This window comes from Rhinolophus sinicus, chromosome 14 (assembly GCF_057876585.1).
Source record: "Rhinolophus sinicus isolate RSI-liver-muscle chromosome 14, RSI-T2T, whole genome shotgun sequence".
Lineage (NCBI taxonomy): Eukaryota > Metazoa > Chordata > Mammalia > Chiroptera > Rhinolophidae > Rhinolophus > Rhinolophus sinicus.
In genome coordinates this window covers 141,341,637-141,369,490 of record NC_142514.1, presented here as the reverse complement: position 1 = coordinate 141,369,490, position 27,854 = coordinate 141,341,637, and the positions used below count along the sequence as shown (strand labels likewise).

General features: G+C 43.2%; 2 protein-coding genes across 4 annotated transcripts in view; one reads left to right on the top strand and one right to left on the bottom strand.

Moving 5' to 3' along the window:
• The window catches only part of ANAPC15 (anaphase promoting complex subunit 15), a 33,605-nt gene extending 15,573 nt beyond the window's left edge, over nt 1–18,032 (bottom strand). The window contains exon 1 of the mRNA XM_074335846.2: nt 17,870–18,032. The gene's annotated coding sequence lies outside the window, so the exon portion shown is untranslated. The remainder of the gene's footprint in view (nt 1–17,869) is intronic.
• On the top strand, nt 360–13,841 carry LOC109454037 (folate receptor alpha). Of its 3 annotated transcripts, none has more exons than XM_019744330.3 (5): nt 360–733; nt 11,386–11,546; nt 12,843–13,031; nt 13,160–13,295; nt 13,438–13,841. In XM_019744330.3, the coding sequence occupies exons 2-5, from the start codon at nt 11,394–11,396 to the stop codon at nt 13,716–13,718; spliced, it is 759 nt and encodes a 252-aa protein (XP_019599889.3). In that variant the 5' UTR covers nt 360–733; nt 11,386–11,393; the 3' UTR covers nt 13,719–13,841. The 3 variants fall into 3 exon arrangements, with proteins under 3 accessions (XP_019599889.3, XP_019599886.3, XP_019599890.3); XM_019744327.3 differs by lacking the exon at nt 360–733 and adding an exon at nt 9,100–9,257; XM_019744331.3 differs by lacking the exon at nt 360–733 and adding an exon at nt 9,679–9,832.
• Nucleotides 18,033–27,854: the final 9,822 nt, after the last annotated feature.

The window sequence follows — 27,854 nt, the reverse complement described above, 5'->3', positions numbered from 1 at the left end:
GCCTGTATTCTCACTGGCTTCCACATTACCCCACAGCACCTTGTCCAGAACCATGAGCGATAACTGAACAACTCAGTGGTCTTCACACGGCCCCAGGTCAGCTTCCTTGTCTGCTCTACTGGCAGTCTCTGGGTGCCTACAAGCCTCTAGGCTGTCAAATCTGGCCGGTGCCCCTTCCTCTCACTCCCCACCCCCATCAGATCGTGCCCTATGGTTCTTCTTGAGCAGATTTGAGAGGACATGCTGAGCTGGCAGGGTTTTCCCACTGTGGATGAAATGCTGGCTGGCGAAATCCAGAAGGGGTGGTGGCCCTCTTCAAGGTCACAGCAAGCTAGTGTTAAAGTGCCCTCTTTTGTGTATTGATGACGGGGGAGGGGAGGGAGTCTTGCCTTCTGGTTCAGAACTACATGATGTTGATTGCTTGGCTCAGCTGCTCTGTGGGGTAAACTGGGTGGGAAGTGCAGATCTGGGCTGGGAGGGAGACAAGAAATCTGATCAAGAGTCTTGGTTGCTGCCTCTCTCTCAGGCCTTGTGCACCTTTGACTATGGCTTTCTGGCAGAAACAGATGGACATGGGCTAGCAGATGACACAGTTGCTACTTCTGGCTTTGGTGGCTGCTGTATGGAGTGCCCAGTCCAGAACTCCATGGGCCATGACAGATCTGCTCAATGTTTGCACGGATGCCAAGTACCACAAGACAAACCAGGCCCTGGGGACAAGCTACATGACCAGGTGAGGATGGAGTGGGGTCGGGTGGGGAGAGGGCTGACCCTAAAAAGGGAAGAAGCTAGGGGGATGGGAAGATCAGTTTTGAGGGGGGCGATGGAGACAGGAGGTGGCTGAGGTGATCCTGAGGGCCTCCTCCAGGAGGCCACCAAATCTGCAATAATAAGGGGACCATTTATCTAGCACCCACTATGTGTCAAGTGCTTTCTTCACGTCTTATCAATGAATATGCCCAAAGGGCCTGCTTGGTAGGTCTCTACTTATACAAATGAGAAAATAGACCCCGAGAGGGCACAGGTACATGTGGAAATTGAGAAGCTAATCATTAGCAGGGGCTAGGAGAGGGACAACCTTGATCACGTGCCAGCCCACAGAGCTCAGAGGCAGGGCAGAAGGCGAGGACCAGTCCCTCATGGTCAAGATGAAGCAAACGTGTACAAACAGGCGAGGCCCCCACACCCATTAGGTTCTGAAAAGACAGTGACAAATCAGATGTTCTGGGAAGACTTCCGAGAAAAGGGGCCAACAGCCTTGGCCTTGGAGGATGAATTTTCCAGGAAGACAAAGCAGGAAGGAGCAGACTAACAGAGGACAGGGTGTACACAGGTCGAAGGGTGACAGCACAAGTAGTGGCAAGTCTCACATAGCCAGAGCCCACAGAGAAGGGGAAGTGAGGCCAGGGTCCGCATTTCAGAGGTAAGGCCCCTGAAGCAGGTCAGGAAATCGAAGCTTGAAGTTGAACTTCAGGCTTGTGAGGGATACCAGTGTTTTCATTCCTTCTGGTCTCCTCTGCTCCCCACAAGGTTTCACGTGGCTGGGGATGTTCCCAGGGAAAGACTGTGGCATGGACTCACTCCAGGGGCTCAAAGTAAAGAGAGGGAAGCCCAGCAGCCCCATGACTTCTGAGTCATTTTCCACATTTCATTGCTGTGTGTGTGTGTGTGTGTGTGTGTGTGTGTGTGTGTGTGTGTGTGTGTTAAAACATATGTGACAGAAAATTTCTCATTTTAAGCATTTCTAAATGTACAATTCATTGGCATTAAGTACAGTCACATTGTTGTGCAACCATCACCACCATCCATCTCCAGAACTTTTTTGTCTTTCCAAATGGAAAGTCTGTACCTACCATGTCATTTTAGAACTTTTTAAGTTCTAAAGGGGTGCTTTTAAGAACCCTCTGGAGCACTTATCTTTGCCATAAAATGGTGCAGACACAGACCTTTGAGGGAGACAGATGATTGTAATTCTGAGGGACATGGGCTATTTTTGTTGAGCCCCTACTATCGGCTAGGAAATGCTTGTCACTGGAGGCAGAAACCGCTGACCTGGGCTGGCAGAGATGAGGTGCATGGGGTCTTGCAGGGTGACCAAGAGTTGGGGCCATCGGAGGAACAGCACGTGAGAAGTCGGGGAGGCCTGGCAGCAGCGCCGGGTGTGGGCTAGCTTGTTGAAGAGCGGTGTGGCCCCACCCTCACGGGTTTTCTCTAGTTCCTCCTGAGGGCCCAACCCTATCACATCTCCCGTCTCACTCACCCCTGTACTAGAGTTCATTCACCTCAGGGTTTTGAACCAAATGGTCCATGATCACTCAGCTCTCAAATGCCAGCCCACAGTGATTTCTAAAGAGAAACCTCCACCACATCCATTCTCTTACCTGCCTTGAATTTATCTCTCTAGATGCTTTCACCTCTAGAATGCCTTCCATACTTAGGTCCATGTTAAGGCCCATGTGCCAGGGATTGCCCCTCGGGCCCCACTGCGTTTAGGACCTCTCTGGAGGCTCCTAGCCTGGGGTTCCAGACTCTGGAAGAGCCAGGCAAGCCCCCTTCGCCTCCCCCCCACCACGACCTGGGGCCAGTCTCCTCTCCAATTGGTCCTGAATCTTAACCTCATCATTTACAAGGGATGCAGCTTATTCAAATTCCGTAAAAATTGGAGTAATGACATTTTTACTGGATTGTTGAGAGGATAAAGTACAAAAGCCGCAGGGACTTTGCTCTTGCTATTTTCTAGGCCTACAATGTTCTTTGTCTTCCCCCGACCCTAGACGAAAACCACAAGGAACATGAGGGCAGAGATTTGATCTATTTTTTTTTCACTGCATTATTCTCAATACCTAGCGCAGTGCCTGATATATAAAAAGCACTCAGTTAATATGTTTGGATGCAAAATGAATAATATAAATTAGTTGAATCATGTGAAATAACTTTTTAAACTGTCTAGAGCTGTACAAATAATAATTGCTCCTCCAGACGGTGGTTCCCCAGGTCTCTCGCATTCCCTGTGGTACTGTTACATGTCAGTGTTATAATCGCCTCTGCTGAAAATGGAAGCTCCTCAAAGAGCCAGGCATAGATGTACCCTCCCCAGTGACTGTTCCTCTAGATGACCAACCAGGGCAGAGAGGCCAGAATACGGAGGAGACAGCTGTGGTGGGGGAAGTACTTAGTCCTGTGTCCTCCCCACCTAGTGCAGTCCCTGGAAGAACCCCTGGACCTCACAATGCCCTGGTCATTAATTCCTGATCCAAGATGGGTCCTATGGGGTTCCTCTGACAGCCTATTCAAATAGACAGAGCCACGTGTGTCATGTGTCTTATAAATAATTCGGGGATGAATGGGATTGGGGGGACATGCCTCATTGAATCATCACTGCTGTTGAGAGACCCAAAGAGGGACTGGGACTAGCCTGAAGTTCACCAGCAAGTAGGGGATGGAAGTTGATCCCTTAGTTTGGGGTTCTGCACCAGGCTTCACCCTTGCGCCAAGTTCATCGCTCCCACACCACAAGGTGACAAGGGGATTGGTGGGCAGAAACTGGCAGGTGAGTTATCAGGCAGTTTCTTTCACCTTCCTTCCCTCAATAGGTGTGGCCAGGGGTGGAAATATTGGTAGAGGGATCTCAATTGTTTCCTTTTTTAAAAATGACCAATAATGTGCAATGAATAATTTTGTCCAGAGTAGAATGTTATACTTAAATTCCAGAAGAGGGATTGCTGGATCAAGGAGTATATGGCTTTCTAATTTTGATAGCTACAACTTTACAGGTATTATATAATGCGGCCCCACCAGCAATGTACAAGTGCCCGTTTCCCCACAGCCTCGTCAACACACTATGGCATTGAACTTTTGCTTTTCTGCTAAGCTGATAGGTGGGGAAAAGGACATCTCCGTGTAGTTTTCATTTGCCACGTGCCTTATTATGAGAATACGCTTTCTGAGATCTTTCCATATTGATTTGTTGAGATCCACTTCATTCTTTTTAATTGCTGACAATAGTCCATTCTATGTATATAAGGTCTGACAATTAAGTTTGCGATCTTGTTGCAACAATGTCACTAACCTTTTTTGACATCAGAGGGATTTTTCATTATGAATTCGTACCAACTGGATAGTTAACTAAGTTTACTATTTCGAAGTACTGAAAAGCCTGCGTGAAAAAGTCAGATGACCTGAACTTTCCGCCAACAATTCATGGCTCTTGCATCACGACAACGCACCAGCTCACACGGCACTGTCTGTGAGGGAGTTTTTAGCCAGTAAACAAATAACTGTACTGGAACACCCTCCCTACTTAACTGATCTGGCCTCCAATGACTTCTTTCTTTACCCAAAGATAAAGGAAATATTGAAAGGAGGACATTTTGATGACATTCAGGACACCAAGGATAATACAACAGCTTTGATGGCCATTCCAGAAAGAGTTCCAAAATTGCTTTGAAGGGTGGACTAGGCGCTAGCATCGGTGCATAGCTTCCCAAGGGGAGTATTTCGAAGGTGACCGTAGTGATATTCAGCAATGAGGTAGGTAGCACTTTTTCTAGGATGAGTTCGCGAACTTAATTGTCTGACCTAGTATGTCACCTTTAATTCAGTCACCTATTGATGGACATTTGAGGGAAGGAGGTTCTTTTATGACCTTGACATTTTTGAAAAGCATGGGCCAGTTATATTGTAGAAGATCCCTCATTTTGAGTTTATCCGTTTCCTCAACACTAGAGTGAGACTGTTCATTTTTGACACAAATATCCCAAAAGCAATACTCTGTGTTCTTGGTGCATTATAATGTGAGCACACAGCATCAGCTTTGCCCATTCCTGATAATGTTAACTGATCTTTTGATTGAGAATTGGGTCTGCCAGGTTTCTCCACTGCTTTTCCCCCCTACTTTTTGTAATTAATAAGTACATTAAGGGCCGGCTCAGTGGCTCAGGTGGTTGGAGCGTCGAGCTCCTAACACCAGGTCACCAGTTCGATTCCCACATGGTCCAGTGAGCTGTGCCCTCTACAGCTAAGATTGTGAACAACAGCTCTCCCTGGAGCTGGGCTGCCGAGAGCAGCCAGATTTGGCGTGAGTGGCCCGCGGCTGGCAAGAGCTGCTATGAGCTGCTGTGAGCCACCAACCGATGACCAGCGACCAACTGCCTCAGCCGGGGCGGAGCGCAAGGCTCAGAATACCAGCATGGGCCAGGGAGCTGTGTCCTACACAACTAGACTGAGAAACAATGGCTTGAACCAGACTGGGCGGATGGGGAGGCAGAAGAAAGGGGAGAAAAAAACCCACCAAAAACCTACATTGTAAGGAAATACTTTGAGAACTGTAGATATCCTATTCATCACCAAACTTTCACCTGTGAGTTTTACATCCAATGGACATATTTTAAAAAGTAAAAACAAACACCAAAAATGTCTTGTTATATGACAGCTCCTCACCAACACCTTCATACTTTTCCATGGTTATCTGTTAAAAAACTCCTTCAAAGTCGTAGAAGGCCCTGCCCACCCCTTACTTAGATTACATGTTAACTCATTTGCCCTCTATACCCCCCACATAGATGAGCTCCATTCACACTTTTCACTTTGGGGCCTTTACTCCAGCAATTTCCTCTCTATTCTTTTATCCTCTGCAGGCTGGTTCCTTGTAGCCACTTAGATTTCAACCTACAATTTCCCCCTAAAATGACTTCTGACTACCCAGTCAAAAGCAGTCATCCAGGCACTTCCTTATCACATTACTCTTGTTCGTCCCCTTGTACAGCTATCTGCCTACTGTGTTTACCATCTGGCTTTTCCCTCACAAAACATACACATCTGAAAGCCCGGGTCATGTCTCTGTCATTTGTGCCAGACCCACTGGGCCTGGGTCAGTGCCTGGCACAGAGGAGGTGCTCAGGAAATGAAGGAATCCATGCACTCATTCTGTCAGTTAACAGAGGCTTTCTGAGAACCCAGTCTGCTGGCCTCCACCAACAGGGAGGAAACTGAGTACCTTGCAGGGTCTGGTAGGGGCAGACCGAACTGAGAACCAATAACTCTTAGAAAACAAGGAGCTGAGGCTTTGCTACAGAGCAGCCCAGTTTGGGCAAGTCCAGAGATTAGGGAAGGTGTCCCGAGGAGTACTGCTTGTCAAGCAGAAAATAGTGGGAGGAACCGCCCTCCATGGAGAAGTTTCAGTAAGCGCAAAGGCTTGGAGGTAATTAGAAGCGCAAGCAGAATTTCTAGGTGGCTAAGACAGAAGTTAAGAGGGCAAAGGTAAGAAATGAGGCCAGAGAAGAAACTGGATCTTCAGTCCTTAAGCCAATGCCCTGAGAGCCCCTCACAGAGCTGTCTTTGTGAAAGAAGCCAGGCTTGGACTTAGACTCAGCTCTGAATCCTAGCCCCTCTTCGCTGCCTGAGAACCGCCATCTCTGCAGCTGTGAGGACGGGTGAAAAGTGATTGCGTATGTGATGGGCTGGCACTTAAGGAAAAGCTCTGGTTTCTCCCACCCCTCACTCCCTGCAGCCCAGAGCCCCCACCCGTGGGCGTCACATACCTTCCTGTTATCTTTGTCTGGTCACAAGGCAGCCTTCAGATTGGGATTCACAAGGATGCTGATGACTAACCATGTTGGTATTAATCTTTTCCAGTCTAGGCAGATACTCTTGGGATTGGCCCCAAGGTAGTTGCTTGACCCTATCCCTCCCTGCTGGCCAGATGGCCCTAGCACCCAGGCCCCAGATTCAGAGCAGAGTGTGGCCCAAAAAGGGGTTCTATGGAAAGTAACCTCACAGGGTGATCTGATTATAAATTCCTAACTGGGCAGGTCCTGGTGGGAAGTCAGACCCCAGGCCTATAACTTCTTTAGTAAAAGGTTTATCTGCCTTAAGGAAGTCCTGTCCGTTGTTTTTGTGCATCAGGTTAACACACCTTTGAAATAAGTTGGTAACTACTCTCAAGAGAGCACAGAATCTTTTAACTATCCTGTAATCCAATCCCCACTGTGCTTTCTCCCACCTTCATGTAATCTTCCTTAGGTCCCCTCCTTAATTTCAAATGCATAAAATAAACTGCAAAACTGTCATTCTCCGGAGCTTTTGAGATCTTGCTTCCCAGCAACTGTCATCAGTTTTGGCTCAAATAAACCAAAAAATTCTCTATAGGTTTGGATGTTTCTTATATCAACAAGGGCATGAGGCTCAACAAGGGCAGGGAACTCCCTACAGATCAGAACTCCACCTCCAACTCACATTCCATTTGCTGGTCACTTCTGAAACCCTCAGGGCCCAGGAGTGTGGCTCAGGGGCCAAATCTCACTCCTGAAGTAGAGGGGCTTAACGCCCACTTAAATGATCAGCCCCCAGGGCAGGGGTAGAAGATGAGGGGCAGTGGCAAGTCCCATCTAGAGGAGTTCCCACCTTTGGTCTAGACACCTGGTTATTCTCCAATCAGGAGAAGGCTGAGCTGGCTTATAAAACCAGCCAGGGTTCTAGTGGCTCTCTACCTGCGGAGGTCTTCAGAGGGCTTAATCCTCCCAGCTTGTCACAGGATTCAGGTAAGGCTTACTCTGAGGGAGAGGGAAAGCAGGGCGTGAGCTAGGGGGTCTCCTGGGAGTTAGACCTTTTAGGGCCTTCTTGGCTGATTCTCCTCCAGTGATCCAACTGCCTCCTCTGGTTACCCAGCCCACTCCTGCTCCAGGGGCCCAGAGCTGTGGCCTTCCCCAGGGTACAGGGCCCCATCTTCACTGTACTTCTACTGCCATCCATAGGCTGATGGCTCCCACATCTGCATCCAAGCTGGACCCTTTCCCTGGGCTTTCGCCTCTGCAACCACCTACCCCTAGGCCACGCTCACAGGCACCTCTGTGGTAGGTAGTCATGCAGCCGGAATATGGTCAGTAGTCACGTAGCCAGAGTATGGTTGGTAGTCACATAGCCAAAACCTGCCACTGGGGAAGAAGTCTTGAGTCATACTTTCCCGCCAATAAGAAACAAGAACAGTTGGAGCAGGTACTGCAAAAGAGATGTAATCAGATTTAGGACAGGTCCCCAAAACTGCACCTGTGCACCAGTTAGAGGAGTTGTCCTCTGGGTGACCTGTCCTCAGTACCATACTAAATAACCCCCACCAGCGCCATGACAGATCCGTCAAGGCCGTATAAGACCAAAGAGAGGGTGACAACCTAATTCTTGGAAGTTCTCCCCCCTTCCAGGAAAATTCATGAATAGTCCTCCGTTTGATCAAAGTTAACCCAGTTCCTAACCCAGAGGGCCCATAAAAAAGCTACGCCCTTAGACCTCGAGGAGACACATTCTCTGTCCATGTTCCTCCCTTGGTGCATCAAGCTTTCGCTTCAATCAACTTTCCTTTCCTGCAAGCCCACCTTGCCTCCTCTCTCGATTTCCATCCTAAAAGGGGCACAGACCCCCTTTCCCCCCTCACAACACATTCATAACACCTCAAAAAAAAAACAAGCTTGGCATCTTCTCCTGCCCAAAACTGCTCCTCCCCTTTCCTTTCCCCAGCAGGGGTATCCAACTATCTCAGAAAGTGAAAAAAGGAAGGCTCTGCCCTCAGCGGGGGTGGGAGTGGTGGGAGGAGTCTAAATTAGACCAGACCCTTAGATGCAGTGGAAAGGATACCTGTGCAGGTGGGTGAGTGAGTGGAGGACGGGAGGGAAGCTGGGGTCTTGGAACCACTGCGGCTCTGTAATCTGAAGGAATGTCAGGTTTTTGCAGCTGGAGGTGAGCCATGCCTGCGCTAATAAGGCTCTTTAAATTGGGGACATGGGAGCTCCTTGCTGTGACAGCTGGCTGGGAGCTTGGAAGCCTGTACTCCAGCCCTTGCCCTGCAATTAGCTCTGTCCCAATTTCTTGGGTCTCATTCTCATCTATATCCCAGCACAGGGGTGTTGAAAGTGCACCAGATTATTTTAAAGGATTCCAGAAACACATACTGCAAGGTTTTCTCAGACCTGAGCTTTTGGGAGAAAGTGGGTTGAGTGGGGCTTGGGGCCTGGCCTTAGGCCTGGCCTTAGGCCTGCACTATTAATCCACCCCCTCCCATGGAGGTCTGGCTGGGGACTACGTGCAATAATTAACTGCTCAGTGGCCTTCGCCCCAATCCCAGGCTCTACTCCTGGGCCACATTCCCACTGCCTGCCCTACTGCCTTCTCCTAAGCCACTAAACCGTGGCCTCCTCTGGGGTAAGGTGAGGGGGACTGCAGAGCAGAGCAGAAGCCTGAGCTAGATAGAGAGCCTCTTCCGCTCCCAGGTATGCCACCTCCACCCCCATCAGAGGCAATAAGCCCTATGGTATCCCAGCGTGTGTTAAAGGATTTGCTGAACTGGGAGGATCCACTTTGCATAAAGTGCAGAGAATCCAGAATCGGAGACTGAGACCCAGAGCAGAGCAGGGCCTGCGCAAGGTTAAAGTACAAGTTTGTGTCCTTCCTGAGCTAGAACCCAGGGCTCTTGCCTTAAAGCACAGCACTGAGTTCTCAGCGGTTCAGGTCTGGGGCCGTGTGTGCATGTGTGTGTGTGTGTGTGTGTGTGTGTGTGTGTGTGTGTGTGTTGAGGGTGATGGTTGGCAGGGCCGGGGGTGGGAGGGGGATGCTTATACCTGGTCCAAGATCTGAAGTTGAGCCTAGGAAGGTGGGGAGTCTCCGGCTTGCAGAGTGATGTAGGTGGTTGGAGAGGAAGAGACCTCCAGTTCTAGAAAGCAGCCACAGTAAGAAAAACGACTGACCAACCAGGTGGAATCCAACAGAACCCCCACCCCAGGACGCCCCCAGGACTCCGCCAGGACTCCGCATCAGTAGTCCCCATGAGAGCCTCCGCACAGAGAAGGTACAGGGGACAAAAGCCGAAGGAGCTCTTGACTTGAGGGTCCCAAGTCAAACTTGGGTGACCCCTGCTGTGTGACTTGAGGCACATCCCTCAAACTGTAGCCAATTGATTACTTAATCTGTGCCCAGATGGCTGCCATTTGTTGGGGTCTTACCCCCAATGTTTAATCCTCAGATGAGAAAACTAAGCCTTCAGATAAACTTTCCTTTCCTGCAAGCCCATCTTGAGTTATTTCCTCCCCAGGGTCAAGCAGGAGGTGAGTGTACGGCTGGGATCGTGGACAAGCTGATCTGGACCCTGTGCTCTGCACTGTTAGATTTTGTCTCCAAGGAGCCTAATCCGAAGAGTCACTTGGCTCTTGGCAGACCTAGAGGGTACAGATTTGTCCTGTGCTCTCGGAAATCAGTGTGGGGTTGGGTCTATGAAAGGATGATTGGATTAGCCAGTGAGGGAATGAATGAACACAGGAATAAATAGAGGTAGAATATTGGACTGTGGAATGGTGAGGGGTGAGGAGAGGGCAAAGAAGAGGAAGAGGAGAGCTAGGTGGGAATTCAATTCCAGGTTTCCCCAGCCCTGCTGGGCAGTCAGCCTGGAGGCTGCCCAGCTCAGGCCCTGTTCAGGAGGCCCACGCAAGATTCTGCAGGACAGGCGGGCAATGTGGAGGCGAGACAACTTTGTGAGCAGGGGGCACCTAGGCTTTAGGGTCTGTGAGAAACATGCCAAGCATTTTAGCAGGCACCTGCTGACCAGTGGGCTAAGCAAAGAGTTACCTCCCAGAGGTCTGAGGTCAGAGGATTGAGATGCTATGAAGGCTGAGCTGAAGCCAGCTCTGCCACAGGGTCTGTCCGCCTAGCTGCCAACACCCACACCCTAAGCCTCTGTGGCCTGTGACATCCCCCAGGCCACATGCGCTCTGGGAAAAGCCAATGATAAGGCTGGAAAGGGCTGGAAGCAAGGCTTTTTTTTTTTTTTTTTAGAACAGGCCTGTAGCTTATTTGGAGCTCCAAAACTAAGTTATTGTTGTAAACTTTTACTCAGAGTCATTTGGTGTCAAAATCTGACTTGAAAATGAATGTGAGGTTCTTACAGTTTTTATTTATCCCACCAGAGTAACCATTTCACCACAGAATGTGTGCTTCATTATTGAGTGCATGTAAATTGTATTACAAATGTAACAAATGATTTTGTTAATCTCTTATAAAATCCTAAAAAATGTTAAACTCTGAAACATTTGCCTCCAAGGATTTTGAACAAGAGATTGTGGACTTACGGCAACCTCCTGGCTATTTCTGCCTTTTGCCCAAAGCCCATGCCTTAGTAAGCATCACTTCATCCTCACCACCAATTGGAGGTCAGTGAGGCCGCAGCCAAGGACTGTCCCAGAAGGTGGCATCTGATACCTCGTCTCACCGATGCTGGGAATATTGGTGTGGGGGTGGGATGTGAGCTGCCCCAGGCTTCGCCAAGCTCCACCCCGCTGGATCTGTTCCCACACCACGAGGCCCCACCTTCACTTTCCTCGGTGTCACTGACCACAGCTCTTCCTTCAGGGACTGACATGGCCCAGCCGATTACAACACCGCTGCTGCTCTTTCTGGTGTGGGGGTCTGCAGTGTGGGCAGCACGGCCCAGGACTGAGCTTCTCAATGTCTGCATGGACGCCAAGCACCACAAGGAAAAGCCAAGCCCCGAGGACAAGCTGCACGAGCAGGTATGCCGAGGGCGACGAGGGGTGGTCAAGCGGCGGAGAGGAACTGACTCAGGAGGAGAAAAGCAGGAGACGAAGTGTTAAACCCACTCACGGTGGAGGCAGGGAGGCCACCTGAGGAGAGAGACCTTCAGGTTGCACTAATACAGGTGAACCATTTGTTTAACACATACTGTGTGCCAGTGAAGCCAGGACAATACCAACAGCCCAACCTCTTGGCTGTTGGGTTCCACCAAATCAAATCAGGAAGCAGGCTCAGAGAGGAGCCTAAGAAGTGACACGGGAGAGAGCTCTCCCCGGGTTGATTTTGATTTCAGAGTTTACACTAGGAATGACCCTCTGAGGATCTGAGAGGAGAAAGTGCGCATAGTGGCTTCTTTTCTGCCAGCCCCAAAAAACTCAAGAAAAGTGGATCTCTCACAATTGTGAGGCTGGGTGCAAGGCACCTTGATTCTTGCATCTAGCAAACATTTCTGCTGGCACTCTCGACCCTATTGGACCTGAGGTCTCCTTTCTATGACAATTATTTTTGTCACCAATGCTTTAATAACCTGAACTTATCTAAACATTAAAAGAATCTATATGATGCCATAACTATAAAGAAAAAAACGAAAGGAAAGTCACTTGTAGTATGCATTCCAATATGTAAATGTTCATTTTGACCACATTAGTGGGTAGTTATCACAATCCCTTGCGTGTGCTTGTTTTGAATCACTAAGCCTGCAGCTGCCAGTGGCAATATAACTTAGATACTTCAAGTAGCCTTAAGTTTAACTTTTTCAGCCTATATATTGTTTGAAAGTGTACATTTTAATATTTTGTTTTTACGCTAAATTCTAGGCCATGAGTTTCCATTCATTCAATAAGAATGTGTTGTATATTTATATAATTAGAACTATTCTGGGGTTACAATTTATTTATCTTGCTTCCTCACTTCCTGGTCTCTGTCCCCTTCTCAATGAGGCTTGATCTGACCATTCTATAAAACTGCCCTTCCCCATTCTTCTCCCCTGCTTTACTTTTTTCCAAAGCAATTATCCTGTGAGAAGTGTTCCTTACCATGTCCTCAGTTCCTAGAAAAGTGCCTGGGTTAGAGTAAGGAGGAGCTCAACAGAGATTTGAGTTAATGACTTTTGTTCTGACTGCACCTCCCCCAAAGAGGGCCCCCCAAGACCAAGTATTTCCCTGAAAGACTCTAACTGCATTGGGGGATCAAAGAGTCAAAGGGGCGAGGCTGCATGTGGGGATATTCTGGTTGTGCTGGGCGTGGGAATTAGTCCCTGTGTCTTCCCCACACAGTGCAGTCCCTGGAAGAAGAATGCCTGCTGCTCCTACAATACCAGCCAAGAAGCCCATAAGGATATTTCCTACCTGTATAGATTCAACTGGGACCACTGTGGCCAGATGGAGCACGCCTGCAAGCGCCACTTCATCCAGGACACATGCCTGTACGAGTGCTCCCCTAACCTGGGGCCCTGGATCCAACAGGTTCGAGTGTCCTCCCCACGCCTGGTCCCAGACATCTCTGCACCCCGCCATTCAGCTCTGGGTCTATTCAGGGCTGGGCTTCTGAGGATCCTGAGCCTGAGTCCTTTTTCTCTGCTGACATCTCCCAGGTGGACCAGAGCTGGCGCAAAGAGCGGATCCTGGATGTGCCCCTGTGCAAGGAGGACTGTGAGACCTGGTGGGAAGACTGCCGCACCTCCTACACCTGCAAGAGCAACTGGCACCAGGGCTGGAACTGGACCTCAGGTGAGGGCTGCTGGGTGGGGTGGGGAGGGAGGGATTGAGGTAGAGGGTGGGGGACAGGTACATGAAGATTTGGAGTTGTGAGGCTGATGGAACCAGAGATAGTTCAGGGTTCAGTGGCTAAAGGACTTCCATCCTCCTACAGGGTCTAACCAGTGTCCAGTGGGAGCTACCTGCCAACCCTTCCATATCTACTTCCCCACGCCTGCTGCTCTGTGCAATGAAATCTGGAGTCACTCCTACAAGATCAGTCAGTACAGCCAAGGAAGCGGCCGCTGCATCCAGATGTGGTTCGACCCAGCCCAGGGCAACCCCAATGAGGAGGTGGCGAGATTCTATGCTGAGGCCATGAGTGGGGCTGGGCTCCGTGAGGCGGGCCCTCTCCTGCTCGGCCTGGCCCTAATACTGCTCTGGCTGCTCAGCTGAGCTCCTTTTACCTTCTGAGACCTGGACATCCCGGCCTGTTCAACCCCACAGCTCCCAGCTATTCAGTTCCTGCTCCATGGTGGGAACTCTGTCTGAGAGTTTGAATAAACCAGATACCCCACATGTATCGTGTGAATTATTTGGGTGTGAATGGGAATGTGACTTTTGCTTCTTAGTTCCCATTGACTGAAGCCAGTTAGACTTGGCCAGTTCCCAGCTCTGATACTTGCTATGAACTTGCCAGATACTGAATTATTCTTCTAACTAAGGGCATGGTCAAGCTCCCAATTTCATTTTTCACTACAGCTCTAATCTAGAGCCAGGCTCAGTTATTTTATCATTTGAACTGGACCCAAGCCTCCCAGGTTGACTATTCTGCCCTGTGCTCAGCTCTCCATTAGAAGAGAAGAGAATGTGAGTGTCCAGCATGTTCTGGAAGGCTGGCTGGGAAGAAGTGAAGGGGTCCAGCAAGAACCATACCCCACTACAGCTAATACCCACAACGCACTACCTGCCAGGCATTGTCCTAAATGCTTTATATTTATTCCTATAAGGTGTAGAAACTTCAACCCATCACTTATTTTACATATGTGAGAACAGGCACATAAATTAAGGAACATGGCCAAAGCCTTCCCTTACATAGGGGTTGAGATTCCACTGCAGGCAATCTGGCTCTTGAGACAAGCTCCCTTTGTGGAGTGGGTAAATATGTGCATCTTAAAGGGATACTGGACCCATGCCTGACCACAGGAGCTGGGCCTGAGTTGGTCTGGCAGAGCTAGGACCAGATCCAAAACCTAGACTCTTAGAACAGGTTCCAAACTAATGACTTGACAGATTTTTAGGCAGTGATCCCAATGAAGTGTAATTTGGAGCAGCTGTAATCAGCTAGACTATGTTATAGCACCATCCCTAATGTCTCTGGCTTGACGCAACTAACATTTATTTGTTGCTCAAGCTACAGTGCCGAATGTGGGTTGTCAGGGGGATTCTGCTTGTCACTCAGACCTGGGCTGATGGAGGCTCCATCTCATCACACAGTTCCACGAGACAGGAATAGAGGACTTGGTGAATTTCATACAGGCGCTTAAAACTTCGACCCATCACTTATTTTGTTGTCCAGTTCAAGTTATGACCATGACTAACTTCAAGGAGACCAGAAAAATATAATCCTAACTTTTGCCTGGAAGGAGCAGGGAATCAGAATGTTTGTCAACAGACCTAATGACTACAGCAAAGACTTTGTTATGTTATAGTCAGCTTATATTTCTGGCATGGTCATGGTTACAAATTTAATTTTTCAGTTTGGTCCTGGTAAAATGGAGGAGCACCAACTCTTTGAACCTATGCAAAGAACTATTTCAAAAGTGGAGCAATCCACTGGCCACCACCCTTAGGTGGTCTTGCGAACAAGGCCAATTGATGCATCGTATTCTCTACAGGACCAGTGACAATATTTACAAATATGAGTTGTTTACAGATACATTAGAATTCGTGAAATTTAAGATTAGTATTATCTCAACCCAATATATGTGTATCTTGTCAAAAGCCCATTGTGCTGTTTCAGAACCATGTATAAAAATACTCATCTGAATCCTACTTCTGCAGCAGTCATCCTCAAGTTCTGAGGAGATATTAGCTTGTAGAATGTATTAATAATTTTCCATATCAAGATCTCCTAGAGCAGTAGTACTGGCGTGGACATATAGATTATAATCGATATAAAGATTAACAGAACAGAATTGAGATCCAGAAATAAATCCTTATATTTATAGTTAACTGATTTTTTTTCTCCTTCTTCTGCCTCCTCCCCGCCTCCAGTTCAAGCCGCTGTTTCTCAATCTAGTTGTGTAGGACACAGCTCCCTGGCCCCTGCTGGTTATTATGACCCTTGTGACACACCCCCCCCGCCCCGCTGAGACAGTCGGTCACCAGTTGTCGGTTGGCCACCCACAGCAGCTCACGGCAGCTCTCACCGGCTGCCGGCCACTCACACTGGCCACCAGAGCCACTGACAGCACTCAGCTGTCCGCGGCAGCACTCAGCAGCTCACAGCAGCCCAGCTCCAGAGAGAGCCATTGTCAAACCAGCGACCTCGGCTTTAGGAGCACGGTGCTCCAACCACCTGAGCCACAAGGCAGGCCCATTAGATTTTTAACAAAGGTGCTAAGGCAATTCATTGGGGGAAAGGATTGTCTGTCAATAAATGTGCTGGGACAACTGATTATGCACATGCAAAAAGATGAACTTTGACCTTCAACTCATACTATACACAAAATCAACTCAAAGTGAATCATAGACTTAAATGTAATACCTAAAACAATAACAGTTTTTAGAAGAAAACAGAACATTTTTCCAGACTGTGTGTTAGGCAAAGATTTCTTAAACTGAAGCAGTCCAAAAGCAGTCCACCGCTGAAAACACTGATAAATTGGACATTATCAAAATTCAAAACTTTTGGGGCCAGCCCGTGGCTCAGGTGGTTGGAACTCCGTGCTCCTAGCGCCTGGGGCTGCCAGTTCGATTCCCACATGGGCCAGAGGGCTCTCAACCACAAGGTTGCCAGTTCTACTCCTGCGGGGGATGGTGGGCTGTGCCCCCTGCAACTAACGGGGGCAGCTGGACCTGGAGCTGAACTGCGCCCTCCACGGCTACGACTGAGGGGACAGCAACTTGACTTGGAAGGGATCCTGGAAGTGCACATTGTTCCCCAATACAGGTCCTGTTCCCCTTCCCCAATAAAATCTTTTAAAAAAAATAAATTCAAAACTTTTACACTTCAAAAGAATCATTAAGAAAATTAAAAACCAACAGACTGGAGGAAATATTTGCAAAACACAAATCTGATAAAGGATTTGTATCCATACGATGCAAAACACACCACTCAATAGTAAGAAAACAACCATCCCAGTGAAATAATGGACATTTCATCAAAGAAAGTACATGAGTAGCTAATAAACACATGAAAAGGTGCTGAACGTCATTAATCATTAGGGAAATGCAAATTAAAACCACAATAAGATGCCATTTCCTGCCTACTAGAATGGTGATAATAAATAAGATCGGCAATAACAAGTGTTGACAAGGATGTGGAGAAACTAGAACCCTCATATGTTGCTGATGGAAATATAAGATAGTGCTGTCCTTTGGAAAACAATGGCAGTTTCTCAAAGTTGAATGTAAAACTGTCTTAGAACAATTCCACTTCTAAGTATTTACTCAAGAGAAATGAAAATATACATCCACACAAAGATTTCCATGCAAACATTCATAGCAGCATTATTCACAATAGTCTCAAATTGGGAATAACCTAAGTGTCCATCAACTGGTGAAAGAATAGACAAAATGTGTTGTATCTATATAATGGAATACTATTCAGCAATTAAAAGTAAGAATTACTGACATGCAATGTCATGGATGATCTTTAAAAATATTACGCTAAGTGAAACATTATATTAAGTGAAAGTCAATTTGTATGAAAAGTCCAGAAAAGGTAAATTTATAGCAGTACAAAGTAGATTAGTGGTTGCCTGAGGCTGGATTTGGGGACAGGGATTAATTATAAATGGGCATAAGAAGTAATGAAAATGTTCTAAAACTCATTTACGGTGAGGTTGTACCCCTTGGCAAAATCACTGTAAACTTTAAATGAGTAAATCTTGATACATGAAATGAATGAATGAATGATTGCCTATAGGATACTATCCCTTGCAATGGTAGCACATAGGGAATCCTATATGATTCTAAATTGCTATGGGATGTGCCGATGAGGAGATGTATTCTAAGGAATTTAGCATCTGGCTCCATAAAAATCTATCATCTGAGATAAACTCTATTTCATCATGAATTCTGAGACAGTAAAGGAAGGAGTCTGTTCTTGGTGTAGATGTGGACAATACCAGTAGAAATGTTTAGGAGAGTGGCCCATTGACCAAAGATTTTTTTTTAGAGAGAGAGAGTGTTTATTCCAGTTGGCACAAATATGGTCTGCTAAATTGAGGGTTAGAGATCAGAGCCAGGAGAAAGAAAAAGGGCTACATCATATGACTAATTAAAAAAAGAACATGAAACACATTGCCAAAAATATCAACACAATAACCAGTATCATATCCTGTATCAACTTCACTAATTCTTTAAAAATTTCTTGTTACCTATTTGGGAGTTATCATCTCTCTCCATAGAAATCTTCTACTTTGGGGCTAGAAATTTTCTGAACAAGTCCCAGGCTTCTGATAGGCTGAATCATCCAAGTGTTGGTTTATGGTGGGGATGTCAGATCCATGTGTCTATTTTCCTTTCAGTCAATTATGGCAGGATCTTTAGGAAAACAAAAGGAAAAAATAGAAATCACTTGTTAATAGGGCCAAATAATTTGATCAATATATTCATTTCCAACAGCAAAATGAAAGAGAGAAGACCAACAGAGCATGAACCTCTTGGTGACTGCTATATTTCACAAGGTCTCAGTTGATGGCTACTTTGAAGAGAACATATTATTAGAACCTGGGGAAGGAGAAGTGGACAAGGAGAGTTAGTTTTCTCAACCACTTTAACCTATTTATTTATTTATTTATTTATTTATTTATTTATTTATTTATTTTTAAGGAGGGCGCAGCTCACATTGGCCTATGGGGATCGAACCAGCAACCTTGGTGTTATCAGCACCACACTCTAACCAACTGAGCTAAATGGCCACCCCTAACCAACTTATTTTTGATAATTCCTCTTGTCCTCTGTATTTGCCTGAGCTCGGTGGGTGATATGGACAGTGGATATATTTAGAAATCTTGAGGGCCTTACAGTCTAGTTTGTAATTTGTGCATCAAAATTACTATTAATAATAAAAGGTGATTTTAAACAAAGGCACAAATCACTTTGGAAATAAATTTGTTGACAGTCATTATGCAAGCCTTTGCCCATGAATATGAGTATGTTTTTACCCATTTGAAAAGGTTACAATCACTAAACATTCACAGTCTCAACCCTTTACCTTGTAAAAAAATCATCTCAAAGGGACAAGCTCCTCTCTTTGCTTTGACATCTTCCTCTGCATTGTGGACATGATGACAGGGCAGCTCTTATAACACTGATAAGCTAATTTTAAAAACGTGGAGCATACCAATTATATCTAAATATTTTTAGCATCCCTCCTTGAATCCTTCTTATGAGAGCCATGCTGTTAGGGAGCAAATTTTTGGTGTATTCTAACAGCTGTCTGGGAAGTGCCAGGATGGTTTTGGTATAAAATATGCCGCAATAGTTTTATTATTCTCAATTTAGGACCTGATTTGGAGAAGGGAAACCAAAAAAAGTTTTGTCAGGAAATAGCCTTAGTCTTGGCTGTGTTAATAATAAGAAAGCTATATTTTATAACCTTGTCATTAAGAATTTTTAACTTCTCTAGAAGTGACGACCCTTATTGTTTTATGTTATATCATGACCTAAGAACATGATGTGAGCCAGCACAAAAACAAAACAAAATTAATATGCTTTTTGAGAAGTAAAAGTCCACATTCAGATTGAGTAAGGACCTTAACTCTGCTCTAAGGGGAAAACACACAGGAAACAAAAAATAAGTTTTATCTCTTCATGTTAAAGGTAGAATGTATACTCAAAGACCATTTTTCTTAGGAGTGACCAATATTATTTAAAGCTTTATGCTTCTTAAAATAAAAGTAATCTTAAGAAGCACTTCTGGAAAAGCAGACGAAGGACATCTAAAAATCCGCTCCTCCAGAAAAGCAAGAACACAGGCAAAATTGTCAAACTCAACTTTTCCAGAACTCTGGAAATTAATCAAAACTTTCAAAAATCTAAGGAGCGTTTATTCAAGAAAATGGCTGAGTCTCAGTAGGAACAGTGAGTCCTGTGGAATTTTGACTTGCTATTTCCTCCATCCTCCTCTTCTTAACTCTATGGTAGCCTTTAAAACCAGCCAACTCAATTATAGTATCTATGAAAACCAGTGGCCTAGCAGCCACGAGAGGGGAAAGAGTGGGTGTGGAACTCCCCCCAAAAGCCCTATCCCTAGAGAAATGTCACTATTTGACTTATCTGGCAGCTCCTAGTAAGAGCCCCATGCATGGGGCTCGTCTTATTTGACCTGACTCAGAGCTCACAGGTAAGAAATCCCATCCCTGGTGTTTGTCTAAACAAACAGCAGCAAATTGTTTGACATCCCAGCTGCCTGAGGCAGGAAACACAGTTGAGATAAACAGAAGGCTGGCTAAAAAACTTAAACGGAATATTAGGAATGAGATATATAGAGGGCTTTAAAAGGCTCTGACAGACACCTGTGGGTGTAGAAATCCACATGCATATGCAGAACTGTGTGTATATCCAGGAAATACCTGAGAAAGCCCCAGTCTCTCAGTTCTGGTAACCTGAGGCCCTGCTCAAGCAAGAAATGAGGAATAAGGTAGAGTAAACTGCCAGAGCATCGAAGGCTTGCCTGAACCAATATACAGAGTGCTCAGGCAAAGAGTAGGAGTCTTATTGCTTCAAGGCATTTAAGGAAATCTCCGTCCAATCATTAGCTGACCACTAAGCTAACCCAGCAGAAACTTCAGTGACCACATACAACAAGGAAAATAGGCTTTACAGAATTAGTCCTTGAAAGTCAATAAACAAATAAACAGCAACAACAACAAACCCTGGAGAATATGATTTCCTAGATGCCATATTATGTTATTTAAAATATCCAGTTTCAACCCTTCTCTCCCAAAAATGAGACATGCAAACAAACAAACAAACAAACAAACAAAACAGAAAAGTATGGCCCAGGCTGACCTGGTGGCTCAGGTGGTTAGAGTGCTGTGCTCCTAACGCAGAGGTCGGGGGTACAATTCCCACATGGGCCAGTGAGCTGTGCCCTCTACAGCTAAGATTGTGAACAATGGCTCTCCCTGGAGCTGGGCTGCCGTGAGCAGCCAGAGGTTGGAGTGAGCTGCCGTATGCTGCCATGAGTGGTTGGTGGCCAGCACGAGTGGCCGACAGCCATCGTGAGCGGCTGGCAGCTGGCGAGAGCTGCCATAAACTGTTGTGAGCGGCCGACCTACGACTGGGATGGTGGGGGGAGCTCAAGGCTCATAATACCAGCACGGGCGAGGAAGCTGTATCTTACACAACTAGACTGAGAAACAACGGCTGGAACCGGAGTGTGTGTGTGGGGGTGGAGAGGTGGAAGACAGGGGGAAAATTATTTTTTTAAAAAAGAAAAATATGGCCCATGAATGGGAAAATAATGCAGTCAATAGAAATTGTCCCTAAGGAAACCCAGATGTTGGACTTATTAGGCAAAGACTTTAAATAAGCTATTACAAAAAAGAATTAGAGGAAACTATATCTAAAGAATTCAAGGAGAATATGAGAATGATGTCTGACCAAATAGAGAATATCAATTAAGAGATAGAAATTATTTTTTTACAATTAAATAGAAATTCTGGAGTTGAACAGTACAATAACTGAAATAAAAAATGTACTAGAACTTCCTCAACTTTATCTACAAATAACCCACAAAGCTCGTCAGATACAAGGCAAGGATGTCCCCTCTCACCATTCCCCTTCAACATTGTATTAGAAGTTCCAGCTAATGTAATAAGACAAGGAAATGAAATAAAAAATATACACATTGGGAAGGAAGAAATAAAAGTATCTTTGTTTGCAGGTGACATGTTCTTCTATGTGGAAAACTCAAAAGAATTGACAAAAAACAAAAAACAAACAAACAAAAACACCTCTTAGAACTAATAAGTGATTATAGCAAGGTTGTAGGATACAATGTAAATATACAAAAGTCAATTGCCTTCCCACATAGTAGCAATGAACAAGTGGAATTTGAAATAAAAAAACCAAAACAAAATTATTTAAATTAGTATCCAGAAAAATGAAATACTTGGGTATAAATCTAACAAAATATGTACAAGATATATATGAGGAAAACTACAAAACTCTGATGAACAAAATACAAGAACTTAATAAATGGAGAGATATTTCATGTTCATGGATAAGAAGATTCAATATTGTCAAGATGACAGTTGTTCCCAACTTGATCTATAGATTCAATGCAACCCCAATCAAAATTCTGTTATTTTGTAGATATTAACAAACTGATTATAAAGTTCATATGGAAAGCCAAAAGACTCAGTATAGCTAATATAATATTGAAGAAGAACAAAGTTGGAGGACTGATACTGATTTCAAAACTTAATATAAAGATACAGAAATCAAGACAGTGTGGTATTGGCAAAGAATAGACAAATAGATCAGGGGAACAGAATGGGGAGGCCACAAATATAACCATAGAAATATACTCAACTCATCTTTGCTAAGGAAGTAGAGGCAATACAATGGACAAAGACAGTCTTTTCAACAAACGGTGTTAGAACAACTGGACATCTACATGCAAAAAGATTAATCTAGACATAGGCCTTACACCCTTCACAAAAGTACTTAAAATGGATTACAGGCCTAAAGGGATCACAGATGCAAAACTATAAAATTCCTAGAAGATAGTATAGGAGAAAATCTGGGTGACCTTGGGTTTGGTGATGACTTTTAAAATACAACACTAAAGGTATGATCCATGAAAGAAAGAATTGACAAGCTAGACTTAATTAAAATTTAAATTTTCTGCTCAGTGAAAGACACGATCAAGAGAATATAACCCACAGAATGGAAGAAAATATGTACAGAAGACTTATCTACTAAAGGACAGTTATCCAAAATATACAAAGAACTCTTAAAACTCAACAATAAGAAAATGGACAACCAGATTACAAAATGGGCGAAAGATCAGAACAAATACCTCTCCAAAGGAGATATACAGATGGTAAGTAAGCCTATGAAAAGATGCTCAACATCATATGAGTATGTCATTAGGAATTGCAAATTAAAACAACAATGAGATACTACTACACACCTACCGTGTTTCCCTGAAAATAAGACCTAGCCAGACAATCAGTTCTAACGCGTCTTTTGGAGCAAAAATTAATATAAGACCCAGTATTGTTATGTTATGTTATGTTATGTTATGTTATGTTATGTTATGTTATGTTATGTTATGTTACGTTACGTTACATTACATTATATTATACCTGGTCTTATATTATAGTAAAATAAGAACGGGTCTTATATTAATTTTTGCTCCAAAAGATGCATTAGAGCTGATTGTCCAGCTAGGCCTTATTTTCGGGGAAACAGTGTTAGAATGGCCAGAAACTGGAACACTGATAACAACAAATGCTGGCGAGGATGTCAAGCAACAGGAATTCTCATTTCTGGTAGGAATGCAAAAAGTACAGCTTTTGAAGACAGTTTGGAAGATAGTTTGGTGGTTTATTATAAAACTAAACATACTCTTACTTTATGGTCCAACAATCACACTGCTTTGTATTTCCCTAAAGGAACTGAAAATGTATGTCCACACAAAAACCTGTACATGGATGTTTATAGCAGTTTTATTCATAATTGCCAAACCCTGGAAGCAACCAAAATATTCTTCAGTAGGTGAATGAATAAATAAACTCTAGTACATTCAGACAATGGAATACTATACAGCACTAAAAAATGAACTATCCAGCTATGAAATGACATGGAGGAACCTTAAATGCATGTTACTAAGTGAAATAAGACAATGTGAAAAGGCTACATACTGTATGATCTCAGCTGTGTGACATTCTGGAAAAGGTAAAACTATGGAGAAATTATAAAGATCAGTGGCTGCCAGGGGGTGGGGGAGAAGGAGAGATAAATAGGCAGAGCCCAGAGGATTTTTAGGGCAATGAAAATATATGATAAGGATATATCATTATACATTTGTCCAAACCCAAGGAATGTACAAAACTGAGAGTAAAACCTGATGTAAACTATGGACTTCAAGTAGTTAAGATGTGTTAATGTAACAAATGTACCACTCTGGTTGGGAATGTAGATAATGAGGAAAGTTATACCTGTGTGGGGGCAGGGGATATATAGGAAATTTCTTTACCTTTTCCTCAATTCTGCAGTGAACCTTAAACTGCTCTAAAAAATAAAGTTTGAATTTAAAAATTTATTATCGGTGTTTAGCAACAGATTTGAAGTAGCAGAAGAAAGATCTACAAACTTGAAGATAGAATATAGAAACTGTCCATTCTTAAGAAGCAAAAGAATAAAAATTTTAAAAAAAATGAACAGAGCCTCAGGGACCTGTGGGAATACCATCAAGCATACTGAAATATCCACAGTGGGAGTCCTAGAAGCAGGGAAAGGGGGGGGGGGAGAGAGAAAATAAATAAGCATAAATAAGATTTGGAAAAATAATGGCAAAAATCTCTTACATTTTATTAAAACATAAATCTACATATCTAACAAGCTCAATTAACTCCAAATCAGAAAAACTCAAAGAAATTCACACTTAAACACATCAGTCTAACTATTGAAAGGTAAAGAGAGTATCTTGAAAGCAGCAATAGTAAAACAACTCATCATTTATAAGCGATCCTCAATAAAATCAAGTGCTAATGTCTCTTCAGAAAATATGAGGAGAAAAGGCCAGGAGGCAGTGGGATAACATATTCAAAATGCTAAAGGAAAGGACTGTCAATCTAGAACTCTCTAACTAGAAAAACTATCCTTCAAAAATGAAGGAGAGGGGGCGGCCAGTTAACTCAGTTGGTTAGAGCGTGGTGCTCATAACACCAAGGTTGCTAGTTCGATTCCCACATGGGCCACTGTGAGCTGCACCCTCCACAATTAGATTGAAACAACTACTTGACTTGGAGCTGATGGGTCCTGGAAAAACACACTTAAAATAAGTAAAAATTTTTTTAAAATGAAGGAGAAATTAATAATACCCAAATAAACCAAGACTGAGAGAATTTGTCACTAACAGACCTGTCCTACAAGAAATACCAAAGATTGTCCTTCAGGCTGACATGAAAGGACACTACACAGTTTGAATGCACATAAAGGCACCAGTAAAAGTTGTTACATGGAAAAATATAAAATGTTATAAATGTATTTATGTTATAACTCTTTTCTTATTTTATCTAATGGAAAAAGAAAGCTGCATAAAGTAATAATTTAAAAACTGTGTTGATATGTTTATAATGTATCAGCTGTGATTTGTATGACAATACTACTACAAAGGAGTAGAGGAGGTAATGAAGTTATATTGGAGCAAAATTTTGAAAACTACAGTGTTTCCCCGAAAATAAGACCTAGCCAGACAATCAGCTCTAATGGGTTTTATGTATCAAAAATTAATATAAGACCCGGTCTTATATTATGTTAGATAACCTGGTCTTATAGTAAAATAAGACCAGGTCTCATATTAATTTTTCCTCCAAAAGACACATTAGAGCTGATTGTCTGGCTAGGTCTTACTTTCGGGAAGACACGGTATTAAAATTTGGTATTAATCTGAACTAGACTGCTAAAAATTATGATGCTAATTGTAATGCCAGAGCAACTACTAAAAAAACAAAACAAACAAAACCAACAGCAGCAAAAAACTTTTAAAATGTGATAAAAGAAATAACAAAGGAATTAAAATGGCACACTTGAAAATATCTATTAAACACAAAAGAAGGCAGTAATGGAGAAATAGAAGAACAAAAAAGACTTATATAAAACAAATAGCAGATGTAAATCCTATATTATTAGCAATTTAATTCGATATAAATGGATTAAATACTCCAATAAAAATAGAGTTTGGCTGATTTAAAAAAAAATTCATCATTCAACTGCATGTTGTCTACATGAATCATACTTGAAATTCACAGACACGAAAAAGTTGAAATTAAGAGGATGGAAAAAGATATATCATGCAAACAATAACCAAAGGGTATCTAGAGTGGCCATAATGATATCAGACAAATAGAATCTAAGATAAAAATTATTAAGAGACAAAGAAAGACATTTTATAATGATAAAAGGGTCAATCCATCAGGAACACATAACAATTATAAACAAGTGCATCAAGAGGATTAAGAAGTACAAACTGACAGTTGTAAAATTATAGTCACAGGGATGTAATGTACAGCATAGGGAATATAGTCAAAAATATCATAATGACAATGTATGGTGTCGGGTGGGTACTACACTTATCGTGGTGATCACTTAGTGAGGAATATAAATGTCTAATCACTGTGTCATACATACACCTGAAGCTAGTAAAATATTGTATGTCAACTATAATTTAAAAAATAAATTAAGAAAAACAAAAGCACCTAACAACTGAGTCCCAAAATTAATGAAGTAAAAATTGAGAAAGTTGAAGAGATAAATACACAATTCAACAATAACAACTGGATACTCAAATATCCCCCTACCAATAATGAATAGAATAACTAGACAGATTAGCAGTGAAATAAAAGACTTGTATAACACTACAAACCAGCTAGAAATAAAAAATATCTATAGAATATGCCAACAAACAACAGAAGAATACACATTCTTCTCAAGTGCATGTGGAACATCATGTTAGGCCATTAAAAAAAGGCACCAATAGAGGCCGGCCCAATGGCTCAGGCGGTTGGAGCTCTGTGCTCCTAATGCTGAAGGCTGCCGCTTCCATTTCCACATGGGCCAGTGGGCTCCTGGACTCCTGCAAGGGATGGCGGGCTGCGCCCCCTGCAACTAACAATGGCAACTGGACCTTGAGCTGAGCTGCGCCCTCGATAACTAAGACTGAAAGGACAACAACTTGAAGCTGAATGGCACCCTCCACAACTAAGACTGAAGGGACAACAACTTGACTTGGAAAAAAGTCCTGGAAGTACACACTGTTCCCCAATAAAGTCCTGTTCCCCCTCCCCAATAAAAATTTAAAAAATTAAAATTTTTTTAAAAAGACAGAAAAGAGCAAAATAACCCAAAGGAAGGAAGTAATAAAGAGTAAAGCAAAAATAAATGGAATAGAGAATAGAAATCAATACAGAAAATCAATGAAACCAAAAATTGATTCTTTGAAAAGATCAACAAAACTGATAAACCTTTAGCCAGATTAGTCAAGGGGAAAAAAGAGAAGAACCAAGTTACTAGCATTAGAGATAAAAGAGGAGTCATCACTATGACTATGTAAATAGTCACTAGTAACTATGAAAATAAAAATCAGTGTAAGAAAATATTATGAACAATTGGGTGCCATTAAGTTACATAACATACATGAAATGAATAAACTCTTAGAAAGACATGTATTACCAAAGACAACGCAAGAAGAAACAAAAATCTAAATACACCTATAACAAGTAAAGAGATAAATTAGTAATTTTAAAACTTCCCATGAAGAAAAGTTCAGGCCCAGATGGCCTCTGTGGTGCGTTCTACCAAATGTTTACGTAATAATTAATACCTATCATTCACAAACTCTTCCAAAAAAGAAGAGGAGGGAACACTTCCCAACTCATTCCTCAAGACCAGTATTACTCTGATACAAAATCAGACAAAGGCATGACAAAAAAGAAAACTACAGAGCAATATCTCTTTTGAATAAAGACATAAGTCTCCTCAACAATATATTAGCAAACTGAATCCAGCAACACGTAAAAAGGATTATATACTTACCAACTGGGATTTATATCAGGAATGCAAGTAAGTGGATTTAACATCCAAAAGTCAATTGTTTTAATAAAACACCATATGACTAGAATAAAGGACAAAACCCACATGATCTTCTCAACTGATGTAGAAATATCATTTGACAAAATCCAAAATCCTTTCGTCATTAAAAAACAAACAAACAAACAATGAACAAATTAGGAATAGAAGGGAATTTCCCCGACCTGATAAAGAACATCTATGAAAAACCCACAACTAATACCATAATCTGTCAAAAGCCTATCCCATTAAGATCAGGAATAAGACAAGGACATCCACTCTCATCATGTCTATTCAATATTGTACTGAAGGTTGTAGCTAAGATTATTAGTTAAGAAAAAGAAATAAAAGTCATCCAGATTTGGAAGCAATAAATAAAACTATTTCTATTCACAGATGATATGATATTATATGTAAAAAATCCTAAGCAATCTACAAAAACATGATGTTACTAACTAGTGAGTTCAGCAAGTTTGTAGGACGCTAGATCAACATATAAAAATTGCAGTTCTATACACTAGCAATGAATGATACAAAAAATGAATTTAATATTAC

What these genes read in the sequence shown, in the direction of transcription:
- LOC109454037 (XM_019744330.3), top strand. Translation starts at nt 11,394, where the DNA reads ATGGCCCAGCCGATTACAACACCGCTGCTGCTCTTTCTGGTGTGGGGG. An exon ending in AGGACAAGCTGCACGAGCAG is followed by an intron (nt 11,547 to 12,842) that starts GTATGCCGAGGG and finishes TTCCCCACACAG; the next exon opens with TGCAGTCCCTGGAAGAAGAA. An exon ending in TGGGGCCCTGGATCCAACAG is followed by an intron (nt 13,032 to 13,159) that starts GTTCGAGTGTCC and finishes GACATCTCCCAG; the next exon opens with GTGGACCAGAGCTGGCGCAA.